General features: G+C 46.4%; 1 protein-coding gene across 9 annotated transcripts in view; it reads left to right on the forward strand.

Annotated features, from left to right (window-relative positions):
• Positions 1–17,633, forward strand: part of TXNDC16 (thioredoxin domain containing 16) — an 82,963-nt gene that overhangs the window by 16,876 nt on the left and 48,454 nt on the right. For 7 of the 9 annotated variants that reach the window (XM_008168592.4, XM_008168593.4, XM_065593932.1 and 4 more), the window contains 9 exons: positions 2,035–2,132; positions 3,377–3,580; positions 4,290–4,372; positions 5,413–5,486; positions 7,105–7,179; positions 7,424–7,545; positions 7,831–7,921; positions 14,956–15,112; positions 16,319–16,485. In XM_008168592.4, coding sequence (XP_008166814.2) covers positions 3,412–3,580; positions 4,290–4,372; positions 5,413–5,486; positions 7,105–7,179; positions 7,424–7,545; positions 7,831–7,921; positions 14,956–15,112; positions 16,319–16,485 — 938 coding nt within the window. In that variant the 5' untranslated portion in view covers positions 2,035–2,132; positions 3,377–3,411. The remainder of the gene's footprint in view (positions 1–2,034; positions 2,133–3,376; positions 3,581–4,289; positions 4,373–5,412; positions 5,487–7,104; positions 7,180–7,423; positions 7,546–7,830; positions 7,922–14,955; positions 15,113–16,318; positions 16,486–17,633) is intronic. The other 2 variants (XM_008168595.4, XM_008168594.4) reach the window with 1 other exon arrangement.

Genomic DNA, 17,633 nt, shown 5'->3' on the forward strand with positions numbered 1-17,633 from the left:
CAAGACAGCAGAGCAAAGTCAATTCCAGTTACTTTACCAACAGGGCGGAGATCATCAGAGCCTCTCAAAAATGAGAATTAAATTTCCTCTGCTCTGTCTAAGGGGTTTCCAGAGCCGCTGTCTCTGTACTTTATTAGGGCCTGATTCAAAGCCCATGGAGGCCAGTAGAAATCCTTCTGTTGATTGCAGGGGGTTTTGGGTCAGACTCTGTGTCCTTCATAGCTGCTTCTCTAGGCGCCACAGTGACAGAAATAATACTAAAGAATTTTACTAATTTGAAAAAAATGTTGGAACACGTTTAAAACTGCAGCCTGTGTTTTTCAGGCAGTATTAAAAACAATGTCTGTTTTCAGGAGACAAGTTTAAGTAGTTGGTGGAGAGTGCATTCTTTTTTACTCCGGTGGGAATTCTGCGCCACTGTGCAATGCAGAATTTGCGCAGAAATTAATGTTGTGCATGCAGAATTTCCTTTACCCCCCATACGGAAATGGGCTGCAGAGCTGCTGACTGCCACTAGGAGCCGCTGGACCCAGCAGAGTCCCGCTTACAAATAGAAGACACTGCCGGGGAGAGAGGGAGGGAGCTGGAGGGTTCGCAGCAGCAGCAGTTCCCCGCAGGCCCTGAAGGAAGGAAGGGATGTGCAGGAAACTCCCTACAAGCCCGGGACTCAGCATCAGTCCGTTTCTCCCTCTGGATCCCTGGGCTCTGGGGAAGAGTGGGCAGAGAAACAGGAACTGGGTTGTCATAGGGCTTTTTTTAACTCTCTACTCCTGGGGGAATTTTTTTGTCTGTACTGTTACAGACATACTTGCTGACAGGTATTTTGAAATAAATTACCGAAATCATTGAAACTGGCATGATTATATAGTGTTATTTTGACAAAATATGCAGAATTTTAAAATATTGTGCACAGAATTTTAATTTTTTTGGTGCAGAATTTCCCCAGGAGTACTTTTTGTGCCCCTGGATGTTAAGCATCACTCAACAAGGAGCGGACAGACACAATGGCATGTGGTGATAGTGTTGCTTACTATTCATCTTGGCAGAATTAGATTTTTATCATTTTGATGGATAATATCGACATATTTTTAAGCATTTTTTTTTCTCTTTGTATCCATTTATATTTTCACAGCTGTATGAAATGCTGGGGAGGGGTCAGACAATTATTTAGACATTGAGATTCAAAGAGTTAAGGCTTTATAAACCGTTGACATAAATTGTCAATATCACGTATCAAACTACACAAAGGAAATATCCTTCATTTAACAAATCATACCTGTTTTTACTGTTCATTTGCTAGTCTCTTTGTAACAAGCTAATTCGAAAGTCTAAATCACTGAACTTTGACTCTAAATTCTCAAACAGCATTTTCCTTATTTCTCCTGCCTGTACATTTAGATTATTATAGAAGGAAATATATTTTCATTGGTTAGTATGTATACAGTGCAATCAGTGTTTACTGACGTTTACCAATAAATATCTAATCCTTCCAAGCCTTCTTACTATAAAGTGGAATTTGTGTGTACTTGTATTTTAAAGTGTCCTGTTTTCCATGCAGAGAGCAGGAAAGGCAGAGTACTTGAACACAGAGGGAGAACCTGAAGATTAGGTCTCTGTGTCTTTGCTAACTGTCAGGGGATAGCCGCGTTAGTCTGTATCCACAAAAACTATGTCTATCCACAATTAACTATGTCTGCTATTGGAGGGTGGCCGGATTTTGTGTTTGTTTTTGAGCACTACTGCTATAACAGCCTCAGTTAGTTAGGGTTGCCAGCCTTCCAGATTGTTCTGGAGTCTCCAGGATTCAAAGATTAATCTTTAATTAAAGATTATGTCATGCGATGAAACCTCCAGGAATGCGTCCAACCAAAATTGGCAACCCTAATAGCTGGGAGCACAAGATGTCACAATATGCAGTTTCATGGTCTGTCTTAAACAGGAGGTGTTGAGTAAAGAAATCATCTGCAGCTATAGTGCAAAACAAAGGGGCTTCTATGCAGCTTGAATCCCAGCTTTGTCTCCCTTGTTTGCCAGGAACCACACCTTGTTAGGAACGCTATACAGCAAACAGTGACATCTAGTGGCTGAGTCATCTATTGCAAACCAACATTACACAGAAGAATCAAATACAGGTGACATTTTCTAATCCTGCAATACTCTTGCAAAGGCACCTTGTTTATTTGTGTTGGTTCTGGATAGAAGAACAGCACTCGTTTGCTTTGGGAGGTTTGATGAACTGGATGCATGATTTTTGCTGTGTCAAGGTCACCCGAAGGTTACTTTACCAACAGGGCGGAGATCATCAGAGCCTCTCAAGGGGTCTGTGGAAGGCTCCCCAACAGAGCCAAGTTGCAGTGTTGCTAGTGTGTGGGGGTTGGGCAGCCCTGGAGAGAGCACCCATTGAGATTCAGGGGGCTCTGTGCCAGCTCCTCACCAGGCAGCGTGGCGGGGAGGAGAGGGAGAGCCAACACAGATCCTGCTTCAGAGTAGCAGCCGTGTTAGTCTGTATCCGCAAAAAGAACAGGAGTACTTGTGGCACCTTAGAGACTAACAAATTTATTAGAGCATAAGCTTTCGTGGACTACAGCCCACTTCTTCGGATGCAGATCCTGCTGCAGCTTTGGCCCCTGTGCCGGTCCAGGGATGGCAGTTGCACGCAGGGCTGCCCTACATCCTGCGCAAAAAAGTTGGAGGCTAGATCCAACTCCCAAAGTTTCATAGAGGTCCCCACTCCAGCTTTGCCGCAAGGAGACGGGGGTGTGAATTTCACCTTCTGTGCATGGATGAGGGGGGAATGCAATAAACATCTCATGTGTCTGCTCTTTTCTTAACCCAGTTTGTGCACAGTAAAAAGGCTTGGTTGGCCCTTGCGTTACCCTGATTTCATTCTAGTGGCACTGGCGTAAAACTGGAGCAAAGAAGTGGCTAATCAGGCCTTTTGGGAAGCTTTTTGTTCATGCAAGTCATGATCAGTAGAGTGTATGAAGCTACTTTGATCCTAATCAGTTACTTGAGGTGGGGGGGTGGGGAGAGTTGTGCATTGAAAGATCCGTGTGTAGGTGGGCACTGTTTTCATTTCTGGATACTTGACTTTCTCCAACCATCTCAAAAAACCAAACCAAAACAGAAACAAACAAAAAAATCCCCAGCCCCAAACCACAGCCACAGAGGGTTGCAAATATAATTAATAAGAAACAGGAATGGCCTGCAATTGTAATCAACATTAGCTTTGCTGTTACTGAATTCATCTGCTATTTTTATAGTTAGATAAACTCGCATTTTAATCACTGGTGTTTATTGGCCTTGTCACATTTGTAAATTAGTCACAGATCTGGAAATCTATGTAAACAGCAGACAATTTTTTTTTTTTTTTCAGATGTGGCTTCTGCAGTGACTTTAACTGATGAAATCATGCTCCCCCAAATGAATGGATGGGTTTCTTGCTTCTCTTTCTTCCTGTTATGTACTTATTACATGGCTGCGGCAAGAAATGCAAATATGCTGCTAGAGCTGAGCCCCCAGGAGTATTTCAGTAGCTTGCAGCCGGGAAGAGCATCCCTGGTTTATTTTAGTCGAGATGGTATGTATTTTAAATGTATGTGTTTTCATTATCCTGGCTTCGCAGGAGAAATAAGCAACTTGAGGGGAAAGTCTCACGTGCTCGTGAGAGCAAATAACATTGTAGCTGTGGAAAAGGCCCTTTGGTAATGGTGAAAATCAGATGGTCACAGTTCTTGGAAAACTTGAAACCCTAAATAGTTTGAAAGAACATCTCTTAGAGCAGGAATTTGCCAACTCCCCGGCATATTCCCGATGATCATAGAAATGTGAGGAGGCGAGCGCTTTCCTACTGTTGTTCCTGTTGGAGGCACCGATCCCGCAGTTTGAGCTGCCTGGGCAGATCTCTGTGTCTTTGTCAGACCCCCGTTGCCTTCATCGGAGCTCTGTGTGCGCGTAAGGAACTCCTTCTGTGGACTAGCTTGCCGAAAGGGGGTTGTATTTCTCTCCAAAAGTGCCTCCTTGGGGAAAGAGGAAGTAACGTTGCCCCTCTCTGTAAAATGGGAAACTGAGGCAAATAAGGCCAGCTTGTCATACCCGTGTCTGTGTTGACTAGTAGCCCTGCTGAAATCAGTGGGGAGACTTGTGGAGCAAGCTACTACTCAGTGCGAGTCAGGGTAACTCAGTCTGCTCCAGAGAGATTAGGTGACATTAGGTTTTGTTCTAGCTACTCTACCTGATACTCAAGAGGGCCAGAGATCTAGAGAAACCAGCTCTTATTGGTGTTTCAGTTTCTCCAGGTGTCCGTCTGTTTCTGGAACAGCTAGAGAACTCGGTCGGAGCTCTTCAGGATTATGGGATTTCAGTGGTGAAGGTAAATGAACATGTCATTTGTTTTCCTAGCTGAGAAATGTAGACTCCTCAATAACGCAGCTGTTCTCTGGTGGGGCTGTAATTCTGATCACATGGGCAGGCGGGACAGTTCTCCGTACAGGTGGTTATGTTGTCACTGTCTGCGGAACAGATGTATTCATGTGTTCACAGCAGTCACCTCTAAACTGCAGCACTAGCAATGCTAAGCAGCTAGTTGAGAAGGTGCTGTTGTCATCTGTCCGACCCTGCTCTCTGGGGGCTCTCTGCTCTCAGAGTTGGCTCTCTGCTGGCAAACCCCCGGCTTGCATGGAACTCCATTAAACTCCGTTGGGTTCTGTGTGAGTGCAGGGGTCTCCCTGCATGGATTGTGGCAAGGGACTCCCATGATGCATCCCCTCCCATCTTTAGTAGGGGAGGTCATGGTGCATCATGGGCGATGTAGTCCGAGCCCTGCCTACAGAGGACAATGGGAGGCACTGTGGCAGCATTTCTAAATAGTAATATTTTCAATATTCAGATTTTGGCTGAAAAAAATCTACATTTACTGTGGGGGGAAAAAAACACCATTTTGCAACCAACCGAACCTTTAATCCTTATCCTGAGGCAGGTTCAGCTTTCTAAAAGATGACCTTTTGGCTGAAATTTCACACGCTTGCTTTCAGTCCAAATATTTTGAGGAGAAGTATAAAGAAATTTTCCTCGGCCTTTTCTGTTAAGTGTTATCCTACGCAAATTAGCACTTAGCTATCAAACATAGTTTGGGCTTACTATAGGAGTAACTGGGTGAAACTGAGTGAAGGTAGCTAAATTATGTTTGTTTGAGAACCATGACTTGGAATTTCCTGACTTTTGTGCTTGTAAAATCTTAATCATAACACTGGATCCCATTCACAGTATCACTTAATTGCATTTTTGCCTATTACAATAGGTTTTAAAAAATTCTCTTTCATACAGTTGGACCATAAAATGCTTCCAACTTTATCTATTTGTAGGTATCTGTCTGTGCGTCAAGATTTATAACGACTTGTTTTAAATACCCAGGTTAATTGTCTCAAAGAAGATGTATCAAGATATTGTGGGAAAGAAAATGCCTTAATGAAAGCGTACCTGTTCAGGTGAATGGAGTTTTATTGCATGCTAGTGACTAAATAAAATACTGTTTTTGAAAGGTTCTCTGTTGCAAGGTTTTAAGGAAACCACGTCGGCAAGCTGACATGTCCGGCACTGGAAGGCTGTAGCAATGAAGGAGACACTTTCCACCATGATCCTTTGAAAATGGAAAGACCTCCATTTTAGATCAGGCCCATTAGTAGCGGACAAGCTGTCTGCCAGTCCTAGAAGCCTCTCAGATTATCCAGGAAGTACAGGGAGGAACCTTTAGCTTTCAATGATGAATCAGTATGGAAAATTCAATTTAAAATTGTGGCTTAGGTGAATAGCTGGAATGGATACCACAAGTCGCTCTTATAGAGTCCTAGAAATGTAGGGCTGGAAGGGACCTCAAGAGGTCACCTGGTCCACCCCCCTCCATCCCCATGCAGGTTTAGGTATCCCTAGATAGATCACTGCCCTGTAATAGTACTGGATGGGAATGGAAGGAATGGGTTAGACCTTACAAGAGGTGCCTGGGTGAATTTAGTGTGATTTTCTTGACTTTGTTAGAGATAAGTTGCTTGGTGTTATTCTGGAGGAAGCAAATATTTATACAAGGCAACTGCGGTCATTTTACACCAAGAACTGGCATGTAAGTGAACACTTTTTTGTTTCTTTTTAACAAACCAGGAGGCTGAAGTTACAAGGAACAGAGACGAGAGTCTGCTAGACTGCAGGATTTCATTATGGGGAAAAAAACTGGACTGCATCTCCCATGGTTATATGACTGCATGCGCCATGGTTATATGACTCCCTTGATGCACTGTAGAGGTTCAGCCAAAGGTCAGACCATGATGCATCATGGGAAATGTAGTTCAGCCAGGGAGCCTGGCCCATGGAGGAGAATGGGGGCCGAGGCACCCAAATTACAACTCCCACGAGGCACTGCATGGCTCAGGAGCTATTGACCTGATCAAAAATGAAATATTTCATTTAGATTTTCCTGGTGAAAAACTGAAAATATTTGTCAAAAATATTTTGTGAAAATTGGATTTTCAGTTGAAAAACGCTGATGAAAAATTCCCAGTCAGCTCTACCTTATGTGGCCCAGTCACCACTAGAGGGGGACAGAGCACCACTCAGAGTAAGCATGGGTTACATTTGCTCACCACTGATCCGTCTCCCTACCTGACAAAGGATCTGATCCAAAGTGCACTGAAGTTAATGCAAAGTGGGCTAATACAGGATTCATTGTGGATCTCTTGCAGGCTTGTTAGATTGAAGACACCACCAAAAGCACCTAAGTGAGTTAGGTGCCCAACTCCCATAGACGTTCATATCCCTTGCACAAACGCTTTCCTTTTAACTGACCTGTCCCATTTAAGAGGAGTCTCTTGTCTCCTCTCAGATGAGCATTTTGGGTGATGTCTGTCTAAAAGATAAATGCACTAGTTCAACCAAAGGCACTGAGCTCAGTGCAGGAATTCTACGGTCTGTTATGCTGGAGGTCAGACGGCATAATCAGAATGATCCCGTCTGGGCTTAGAATCTGCAAAAAGAATCAGGAACTAGGAAGTACAGCTACATGGATAAATAACCTCTATGTTGATTTATGACTTGGTTGGTTGTTCTCTTTCCTAGAGGTAACGTAGTGCTCAGAGAATTCCCCACAGATGCCCTGTTCGACGTGAATGCCATTGTAGCCAATACCCTGTTGTAAGTAGAGCGAACATTCATCTGTGTGAAATCATTTGCTTTGTTTTTTCGCTTGTTGCCTGACACTTTGCATAAACATGAAGCTGGGGGACTATTTCGGGGCAAATCGGAGCAGTTGCATCTGCTGCTTCATGAGGCAGGTAGCCAGAGGTGCACCTGCTCTGGTCTGTGCCTGCAGTTGTGGGTGAAAATTTTCTGGTTGCTTTTGAAGAATGCTGTAAATGAGATTTTTATGTCTTCTCAGCGCCCTTCTCTTTAACGAAGTTAAATATATTACAACGCTGGTGGAGCTTCAGAATCTAGAGAATTCTCTGAAGGGAAGATCAAATGTCGTCTTTGCCTATGTGCCAGCGATTGGAACGCCAGGTACTAAAATCAACCTTCCATCTTAATATCCCTTCAGGAGCTTTTTCTGTTTTTTGATAAGATAGTGCAGAACTGAGTTTCTGACCCAGATCTCCAAACATCTTGGTTTCTGTTTAAAAGAAAGATCCATTTCACCATGCAGAGTATACTGAAATGCATGCCAATTAGCCAGGCATATATTTTTTTTTGACGCCGATTCCGAAAATCTGGGCCGTAATATTTAGCGTGGGTGAGGGAGTGGGCTAAGAATGTATTAACTGGAACCCTTTTTTTTTTTTTTTTTAGAGCACAGAGCAGTAATGGAAGCTGCTTTTGTATATGGTACTGCCCACCAGTTTGTTTTAACCACAGAAGCGGCGCTGGCGAAGGACATTGGGTGGGTATAACGGTCGGAGAAAGGGACTCATCTGAACGGCTTATGCTGTTGGTTTGGTTTGGTCACAGTCCCAGGTGGGAAGAAGCGCAGACCCAGGTTCTGAGTGCTCCATAAATAGCCCCGTTGAAATGAAGGAGACTACTCGTGGAGGAGAGAACTCTTTGCTGTAAATGTGGCAGAATCTGTTTGTTTGCGGTTGGAGCAGCAGACGCGGGTGAACCAGGTTAGTGTCAGTAGAACTAGCACAAGCCTTTGCCCTAACGTTGAACTGAAAATGCAGCTGTGCTCCAAAGACTGTAAAAACCCTCTGGGATGGCACACTGGCAGCTTCTCACTGATCTCCCTAGCAGTCACTTTACTAGTGAAGAGCCGTTTTTTCTGACTGCCAGGCCTGTAGCTATCTCGGGGTCTGAGGGCCAAGCTTTGTTCTTCAGGACTTGTGTCTTTTCCTCCTCAACTGGCTGTGGTGCCCATCTCTCATCCTGGATGTTTTAACCCCCCACATTTACAACGTTAAGCAACCCGTGAAAGTCAGACCAGGGAGAGCTGGTGGCTCTGTCAGTCACACACGGATTCTGGGGCTGAGCAGGGAGGGACAGAGCACTAACGTGAGGAAGCTGATGTTTCTGGGTGGAAGATCAGACCACTCTGTGCACCCGATTCTGTGAGGCATTGAGCCACCTCGGCTTCTGTTGATGTCAGCGGGATCAGAACCTATTTTCCCAGCACTCGATAGACTGGCACAATTTCTGTCTACGCGCCGACGTGGCTCCTCTTACTGGAGAGTCGCATACATCAATGAATTCAGTCTCACCATGAGGTGGGGGAAGTATCGTCCCCGCTTCACAGACGGGGGAGGAAGGCACGGAGAGATGATGTGACTGGCCTAGGGTTACAGAGGCAGGCCGTGGCAGAGCTGGGACTTGCACCCAGCTCTCCTGAGTTCCAGGCCAGAGCCTTAGACACAAGGCCGCCTTTTACTCAGTGGCCCCAGGGATGGTTTAACACGGAAAATTGGCAACTGGGGCCGCCCTGCCCCACTGAAGCTCGGTGTCCTTCTGACACGTGGATTCTACTGAGGTTTCCAGCTTTAAAAACTATGGGGTGAAACCCTGAAGTCAGTGGGAGTTTTCCATTGATTTTGGTGGGGCCAGGGTATCACCTCTGGTCCCTTGTCGATGTTTCGTAGTGACATGCCATAGACATCAGTGGCGCCATGGGACTCTCCCAAAGCACGGCTAATGCCACCCATTCCTTTGCGTCACATGGAGACTTGCAAAGGTTTCCAGAAGTGACTTGTGCCGCCGATCCCGGATCAGCAATGAAATACACGGTCCCCCTGACAAAACGGAGTCAGGAATGCTGTCTGTCTTCCTCCCCGTGGGGCCCCGGAGCCCGAGGAGCTGCTCTCGATCTCAGCTGGTGCAGTGTCAGTGGGTTTCCCTTCGCTTTGCTTCTTTCAAAGGGAATCCAGCTTGAGCTTGGCTGGACTGGACTGTGTGATGCAAACAATCCGCAGTCAGTGCTAGTTTGGTTGGACAGGGGGAGATTCTCCTCCAGGCCAGGTCCCCTCTCAGTGACCCTCTCCCACCCTCCTGCTTATTGTTTGAAACATTCAAGCTACAAATTGAGAGAGATTCATTTTCGGGGCAATTCATAAGACTTTTCAGTCACACTGAGGTGGGCTCTGATGGGAGCCCTTTGATTTGGCTGCAAGTTGATGCCGTTGCAAGAACGGCACTCAACCAGTCGTGCCCCTTTCCTTTTGAGAGCACAGACTTGCGGATCTGGTGGGGAAGGGAGGGAGGGACAGCTCTGTGGCACCTCCCCCCAGGAGGACTTGGGCAAAATACAGCACTTTTGAATGCAGCAGGCCTGCTGTCACCTTTCAGAGTAAAGCTGCACTGTTAGTCCACCAGCTGCAGCATAAAGAGACAGGGAGTGTAGGTGCTCATGATGCCAACAGCTCTTTGGGGGGGCGCTCCTGGCTCAGCAGGGCCCTCAGCTATTGCAGAGGGACGTACGGCGCTCAGTCCTCTGCTGCTGTGAATTAGTGCAGCAACCTTGATTTCACCCGCTGAGGATCTGGCCCAAAGTTTGACGACAGTATAGTACGTCTGTGGGTGTTGGAAAACACAGGGAATCAGCGTCTGGCTCACTCCGAAAAACCTCACCCAGGTTAGACTGGATGGGACTATCACACAGGTTGGTTTATGTTTTTTAGGCATTTCTGTGACCTTGGGGGCCATAGGGTCTGAGCACCTCACAACCACAATGCTAGTATCCCTATTTGAGGCACAATGAACAAGGCACACAGCAACTTGCCCCAAGCAACATGGGCACTCTGTGGTCAAGCAGGGAACTGACCCTCGGTCTCCCAGCTGCTAAGCTCGGGCCCTAGCCACTGGACCAAACCGCCCACTTATTAAAGGTTGAAAACTGGAATCTAGACAAGCTATTTCTTTTGGGCCAAGCCTGGTTCCACTGAAGTCAAGGGACATGAGTGCAAGGCACCATGGAAGTCAAGTGATGGCCACACACGAACACTGTTCTGAGGCAGGGTGCAGAGACGTCAGGACTTAACGGGTTCCCTTTAGAGAGTGGTGTTGTGGCTTTGGCCCATCCAATGGATGCTCTAGTTCAACCACCGCTTATTGGGCTTGAGGGCAGTTAGTTCCCTCTAGTGCAGGAATCCCTAGGTGACGTTCTATGGCCTGGCTTATGCAGGACGTCAGAGTGGATGATCGTAACGATCTCTTCTGGCCTTAACGTCAAGGAGACTAGGAGATCTCCAGCATGAGGTTGTGCAGGAGAAGTGAAGGGGAAGGAGAGTGTCAACTGGATCCTGGTCCTGCTGAAGTAAATGGGAGTTTTGCTATTGCTTGCATTTTCCCAAGATGCAACCCCTTATGTTCACATGCTTATGTGGAGTGCTCAGGTGAACACTTTGATTGGCTTCCACGTTCCACAATTATTGTCTTGGCTTCACTTGTGAACACAGAGACTTGACATTTGGGAAACTCCCTGGAAAGGTTTGGGATTCAGATCATTGTGTCATTTCTTGGCTCCCCGTTAACTTCCCCCCCTGCCTTTTCATACCAATGATATTGCCTAGACTTGGATGGGTGACTATAAAGGAATAGCTGGGGTTAAATACATTTGACAGAGTTCATAGAATATCAGGGTTTTAAGGGACCTCAGGAGGTCATCTAGTCCAACCCCCTGCTCAAAGCAGGACTAATCCCCAGAGATTTTTGCCCCAGATCCCTAAATGGCCCCCTTAAGGATTGAACTCACAACTCTGGGTTTAGCAGGCTAATGTTCAAACCATTGAGCTATCCCTCCATGACAAGAGTCACAAGAATGATTAAAGGATTAGAAAACCTGCCTTGTGGTGATAGATTCACAGAGCTCAATCTAGTTAGCTAACAAAGAGAAAGTTAAGAGGTGACTTGATTACAGTCTAGAAGTTCCTACATGGGGAAGAAATGTTTAATAATGGGCTCTTTAGTCTAGCAGACAAAAGTCTAACATGATCCAATGGCTGGAAATTGAAGCTAGACAAATTCAGACTGGAAATAAAGCGCACATTAATGGTGAGTGTAATTAACCATTGGAACAATTTACCATGGGTCGTAGTAGATTTTCCATCAGTGACAATTTTAAAATCAAGATTGGATGTTTTTTCTAAAAGTTCTGTTCTAGGAATTAGTTTGGGAAGTTCTCTGGCCTGTGTGGTACGGGAGATCAGACCACATGGTGACAATGGTCCCGTCTGGCCTTGGACTCTATGGATCTATGAGCTTTTATCAGACATGTCGGCCAAAGGACACTTATGTTTACCCTTTCACCAGCCAATGTCTAACAAAGAAAATCATTCTCGTCATATCCTAAAGTGAGGATTGACTTGCTAAATAGGGCAACTTTTGCTTTCCACATTGCAATAGCGTAAAGCATGACATGCTAATGAGGAAATGTTATCTTTGATCGAGTTATCTGGCTGTCCACTAGGTGGCATGGTTGCAGTTTTTTTAGAACATTGACATAGGAGCCTAGACTTGTAGTAGTTAAAGAAGAACATCTATTATCAGAACAGGATCCGCAGCTGGTGGAAACCAGAGTAGCTCCATGGATGTCAGAGGCACTACACCAATACCAAGTAAGCATTCGGCCCAATGAATCCATCCTGCTGCAAGAGCAGGAACTATTATATATTAATAGAATAAAACTTATATTTAGCTGTCCTATAGCGCTTGTCATCAGTAGATCTCAAAGTGCTTTGCAAAGGAGGTCAATGTCATTAGCCCAATTTTACAAATGGGGAAACTGAGGAACAGAGTAGGGAAGTGACTTGCCCAAGGTCACCCAGCAGCAGAGACAGGAAAGCACCCAGGTCTCCTGAGTCCTAGGCTAATGCTCTATCTGCTAGGCAACGCTGCCTTTCCTAAACTGAAGCTACTTTTGATTTTAGTTTAGAGGCCAAGAAATTGTTCATACAGGGTTGTAAATGTAATTAATGAATCCCAAGTTGTCAGATGTAAAACACCATGAGCCCAGCCCTATAAACCCTTACTCCTGTGAGTAATCCTTTCTCACATGAGGATTCCCATTGTAGCCAATAACAGAGTAGATCCGATGGCATTTTTCATTATGAGAAAGAATGAAATAGCCTTGAAGTCTGACTTCCACCACCATTGAAATCAATGGGGCCAGCTCCCCAGCTCTGACTTCAATGGAGCGAGGCCATTTGACTCCCGGTAGAGGGTAATTTGGTAATATGCATAGGTTTTAAAACTGTTTTGGCACAATACTGCATCTTAATGCTAGATTGGTCGAATAGACCCCAGAGTCTTGAACACCCACCGGATTACCTTTGAATTTGAGCGTTGTCTGTTCTTGCTAACTTTAAAATCTTGTGGCGGATTTTGGCTCTCCTTTCTCTGTTGCATCAAACACAAGCTTGTCTTCGCTTTCAGGGCCCTTCATGGTCTCTGCCCACCCTAGCCCTCATCTCTCATTCTCTGTCGATGCTCATCTCTGCTCAGCCCTCATGCCAGCCTCGCTCCTCCGCTTGTCAAATTTTCAAACAACCGCCTTCGTGTTTTCTGCCACGCCGCCCCACACGCTTGGGAGCATCCACAAAGCCACCCACTTAGCCTCCAGACCCTTCTCAAAACTCTCCTTTGCCGTGACGCCTACAAAAACCCTGACCACAGTTAGGCTCTTGGTCTGTGTGTTGACCGGTATTTCCCATCATTGTTTCCTGGTACTCCTGTATCTATCAGCTGTCTCTTGTCTTACGCTTAGATTGCAATGTCCTTGGGGCAGGGACTGTGTTTGGTCTGTGTATGTAGAGCACCTAACCAATGGGATCCTGGTCCGTGATAAGGATTCGTAGGGATTACAGTAATACAAACAATAATAATAATTTTGGGATGTCTTAAATACAGTAAAAACAATGAGGAGTCCTTGTGGCACCTTAGAGACTAACAAATTTATTTGGGCATAAGCTTCTGTGAGCTAGAATCCACTTCATCAGATGCATGGAGTGGAAAATACAGTAGCAGGTATAAATATACAACACATGAAAAGATGGGAGTTTGCCTTACCAAGTGGGGGGGTCAGTGCTAATGAGGCCAATTCAATCATGGTGGATGTGGCCCATTTCCAAAAGTTGACAAGAAGCTGTGAGTATCAACAGAGGGAAAATTATTTTTTGTAGTGACCCAGCCACTCCCAGTCTTTATTCAGCCCTAATTTGATGGTGTCAAGTTTGCACATTAATTCCAGTTCTGCAGTTTCTCATTGAAGTCTGTTTCTGAAGTTTTTTTGTTGAAGAATGGCCACTTTTAAGTCTGTTATTGAGTGTCCAGGGAGACTGAAGTGCTCTCCTACTGGTTTTTGAATGTTATGATTCCTGATGTCAGATTTGTGTCCATTTATTCTTTTGCGGAGAGCCTGTCCGGTTTGGCCAATGTACATGGCAGGGGGGCATTGCTGGCACATGATGGCATATATCACATTGGTAGATGTGCAGGTGAACGAGCCCCAGATGGCATGGCTGATGTGGTTAGGTCCTTTGATGGTGTCCCTTGAATAGAGACAGTAGTGAACTCTGTGGCAGACTGACAACGTCCTGCCATATCCTGCACAGACCTCATGGAATTAAGATAAACTTTAATGAATTAAGGCAAACCTTATTGAATTAGGGTTAATATCTTTGGACTCCAGTGTATTAACAACGCCACTGTGTATGTGTTGTGGAGCTGTATGTACCTTCCCTAGTATAGGTTGGAGGCTAACGTAAGCCCTGTGAAGCCACCCCCTGGGGAGATGTGCCTATACTAGTTCAAAGTGAATTCTCCAGGGATCAATAGACAAAGAGGATTTTTGGATAAATGGCCTGGTTTTAAACTGGCTCAGGGCCTTCTTCCTGATCCAGCAAAGGAATAGGACCCTGGTCCCCGGGGGGCCCCAATCCTTAGGAAAGGGAAAGCCTGGGCCTGTAAGCCTGGGTGCTTGTTCTGAGCTGAAGCTGTGATGAACCTGAAACCACAAGGAATCACCCTGGGGTGGGGGGCTGAAGGACTGCTCCGGCCGGAGCCCAGATTGGGGTTGGGGTGTGCCCCGATAAGCTTATTAGCAGGCGGGTAGACTCTTTTATTGATTTTTAACGTGGTTTCTCTGGAATGCTTTGTACCTTGCGAATACAGCAGGCTCGGATCGGCAGTGCTGTGCGGGACCGTGTCACTGTAGCAATGACACCTCTTTCCCATCTCTGAAAGGAAAGCCAGCAGGTGTGCTTGGGCAACCCGTCTCTGCTGGGAAATATACAGGGAAGGCAAGGGACCGTGCAGCCTGGACATACCCTGGTCAGAAGGGAGAGAAACACCCGTCTCCACTCAGAAAGGCCGCGGCAGGGGAGCTGGAAGCCAAGAATGGCTGCCCTGGCTGGATCACTGAGAGGAGACATGGGGGGCATGTACCCAGCGCTGTGACAAACACCGTCTCAGTGTATTGTTTTTCTCCTCTAGCCATGAAGATTCTGATGCATTGTCTGCTCGACTTTTCTTCTGCCATTGTCAGCGGGTCCCAGATCTGACCCAGCCGTGTAGGAGGACTCCCATGGTGCAATCACTGGCCACGCTGAACATCCACACGTATCTCAAACTGATGGCAGCACCCATTGTGGTATGGGTTTAAATGATACTCGCCATCATCTGCACTGCATGAAAGCACCCGAGGCTAGCCTGTAGCTGGGGCAGGTAGCCCAGAGCAACTCCATGCGCAAGGCCTGGGGTGTAAATCTTGACCCCACTGAAGTCAATGGCAAAACTCCCATTGATTTCAGTGGGGCCTGGGTTGGATCCCTGGGCTTTAGTGTGTTGGTTGGGAGCCCTGCAGAGGGTATTGTACCCTCCAGAGGGGCAGGGGAGAGAGAGAACTCAGGAGCCGGCCTCAGAGCTCTGCAGTGGGTGTTTATGTCCCTGCAGACGTTCAAGGGCAGATGCTCTGGCTGTGTAAATTGACTTCCATGGGTTCACACCAGCAGAGACTGCCCTGTGGCTGCAAGGTGCCTGGGCCAGTGCAACCGCAGCTTTAGATCCCCTCCGCTGAGCTAGACATGGGGAAACGGGTCAGAACGAGACCCCCCTGGGGGCATGGGACACCCTTCGTTGGGGGCGTTCTGTGCCCTGGCACGGTCATGCAGAAGATCAGTCATGCCTGGGTCTGTCATGCAGAAGATCAGTGGTCATGTGCTAGCTGCAGCAGCATGATGAAAACAGGGAGGGAAAAAGAATCCAGGTCATACTGCGCATTCCTGGTGGGATTTTCTAAGCCACCGTAGGGATTATGGTGCTGGGGGTCAATGGTCACAGATAATAAGGTGCAGCGTTTTAATAGTGAGGGTAATTAACCATTGGAGCAACCGACCTAGGGGTGTGGTGGATTCTCCATCACCGGCAATTTTAAAATCCGGATTGGATGTTTTTCCCAAAAGATCTGCTCCAGTTTAACCACGCTGCTTGGACTTGAAGCAGGAATCAAGTGAGGGAAGACCCATGGCCTGGGTTATGCAGGAGGTCAGACTAGATGATCCCAGTGGTCCCGTCTGGTCTTAAAATCTATGAACGTTTCCACCTAAATTTGTCAGCATTTCAATGCACAAGATGCTCCTCCATTTAAATATCGACCCTAATGGGCGTATTCAGATGGCAGTGTTCCAGATGTTGGTTTGGGGGTGATTGAATCCTATTTATTTAGGATAAACTAAAATAGTATCTCATTATCTACTTTGCATAATTTATCTAAAATCTAAGCTTGTTAATCACCTATGTGTGATCACTAACCTACACCGTGAAGATATTTAACCATTTAATTGTATCTCTTCTCTAGACTGAAGTCGCTGAAGATCCCGAAAAGGTTTCAACTGTTCACCTACAGCTCGGTCTGCCGCTGGTGTTTATTCTCAGTCAGAGGGAGACCTATGAAGTTGATAAGAGAACTGCTGAGTTTGTTGCGTGGCAGCTGCTGGGGAAAGCAGGAGTTGCCCTCTTGTCAAGGTATATAAGCTCAGTAGTATTATGGTCTCCTATAAGCAATCCTTCTTTTGAAGATGACTTATATCTTTGTGTTGTATTCAGGCTGACTAACAAGTGCTACGTGTTCTGTTCTGTTACACCGGTATAGATTCAGAATAACCAGTGAAGTCAGTGGAATTACACTGGACTTATACAAGAGTAAATGAGAACAGAACAGGACCCTTGACAAGTTGTCAAGTTATTGGTCCCTGCATGTGGAGCTGTTTTGCTGACTCATCTTGGCAGTCAGACCAGGCTGGCCTCATTAGCATCAGCCCCGGAGTATAAAAGGGTTTATGCCTCTCTCTGAGTCAGAGGGGCTGTGTGGTAACACAGGAAGGAGAAATGGCCAATGGCCAATTTGGGAAGAAGCTCAGACAAAGGATTGTGTTTTGTTTTTAAATTATGAGTAAAGAAAAACCCAGGAAGGGACAGGAGTCGTGGATGCTAACCCAGAGTGTGTGCTGGACTCTCTGCATGACAGAACTCCAAGTAGGATCTGTTTGCTATTTGTGATGCTATTATCAGTGAGCTGGGTTGTCACAGGGCCGCTTGGAAGACCCTGTGCTTTTGCCGCCTGGTAACTCTGAACTCTCAGGCATCTCATGGCAATGTGCTTGCACTTTGTGAGGAGGGGGGACAAGGTGATGGCCGCGCACTTTGCAAAAGCCCTGACTGCTGACCTCTCAGAAGTTGCACTGTGGCAGCTTGTGCAGAGCCTTTACTTCTGGGTTTGGCTTTGGTCATCCGTCAGATTCCTCTCTGATGCCTGCTGGAACTACCTCCGGGGCTCCTGGCAGCCTCTGTAGCCTCAGTAGCCGCTCGTCTAACTCTGCTCTCCCTGCATCCAGTGGTAAAACTCCCTCCGACTTCAGTGGGAGCAGAGTCAGGCCAATGCCACTTTTGAAACCCATGCCCTTCAAAACGGCACTGCTAGATTTCACACGCTTCTCTGCTTTACTTTGAAAGAAATGTCCAAGACACACTGGCCTAGATCCAGGGCTACGGCTGAGCGGCCTCGCAGCTGAGGAGGGGGTGGGCAAAGGTAGCCTGTTATCTCCCCTTGATTAGAGGGTCAGACCCTGACAGCACCCCTATGCTGCTAGAGAAGCACCAGTGCCCAGGAGTTA

Source organism: Chrysemys picta, chromosome 4, assembly GCF_011386835.1.
Source record: "Chrysemys picta bellii isolate R12L10 chromosome 4, ASM1138683v2, whole genome shotgun sequence".
NCBI lineage: Eukaryota > Metazoa > Chordata > Testudines > Emydidae > Chrysemys > Chrysemys picta.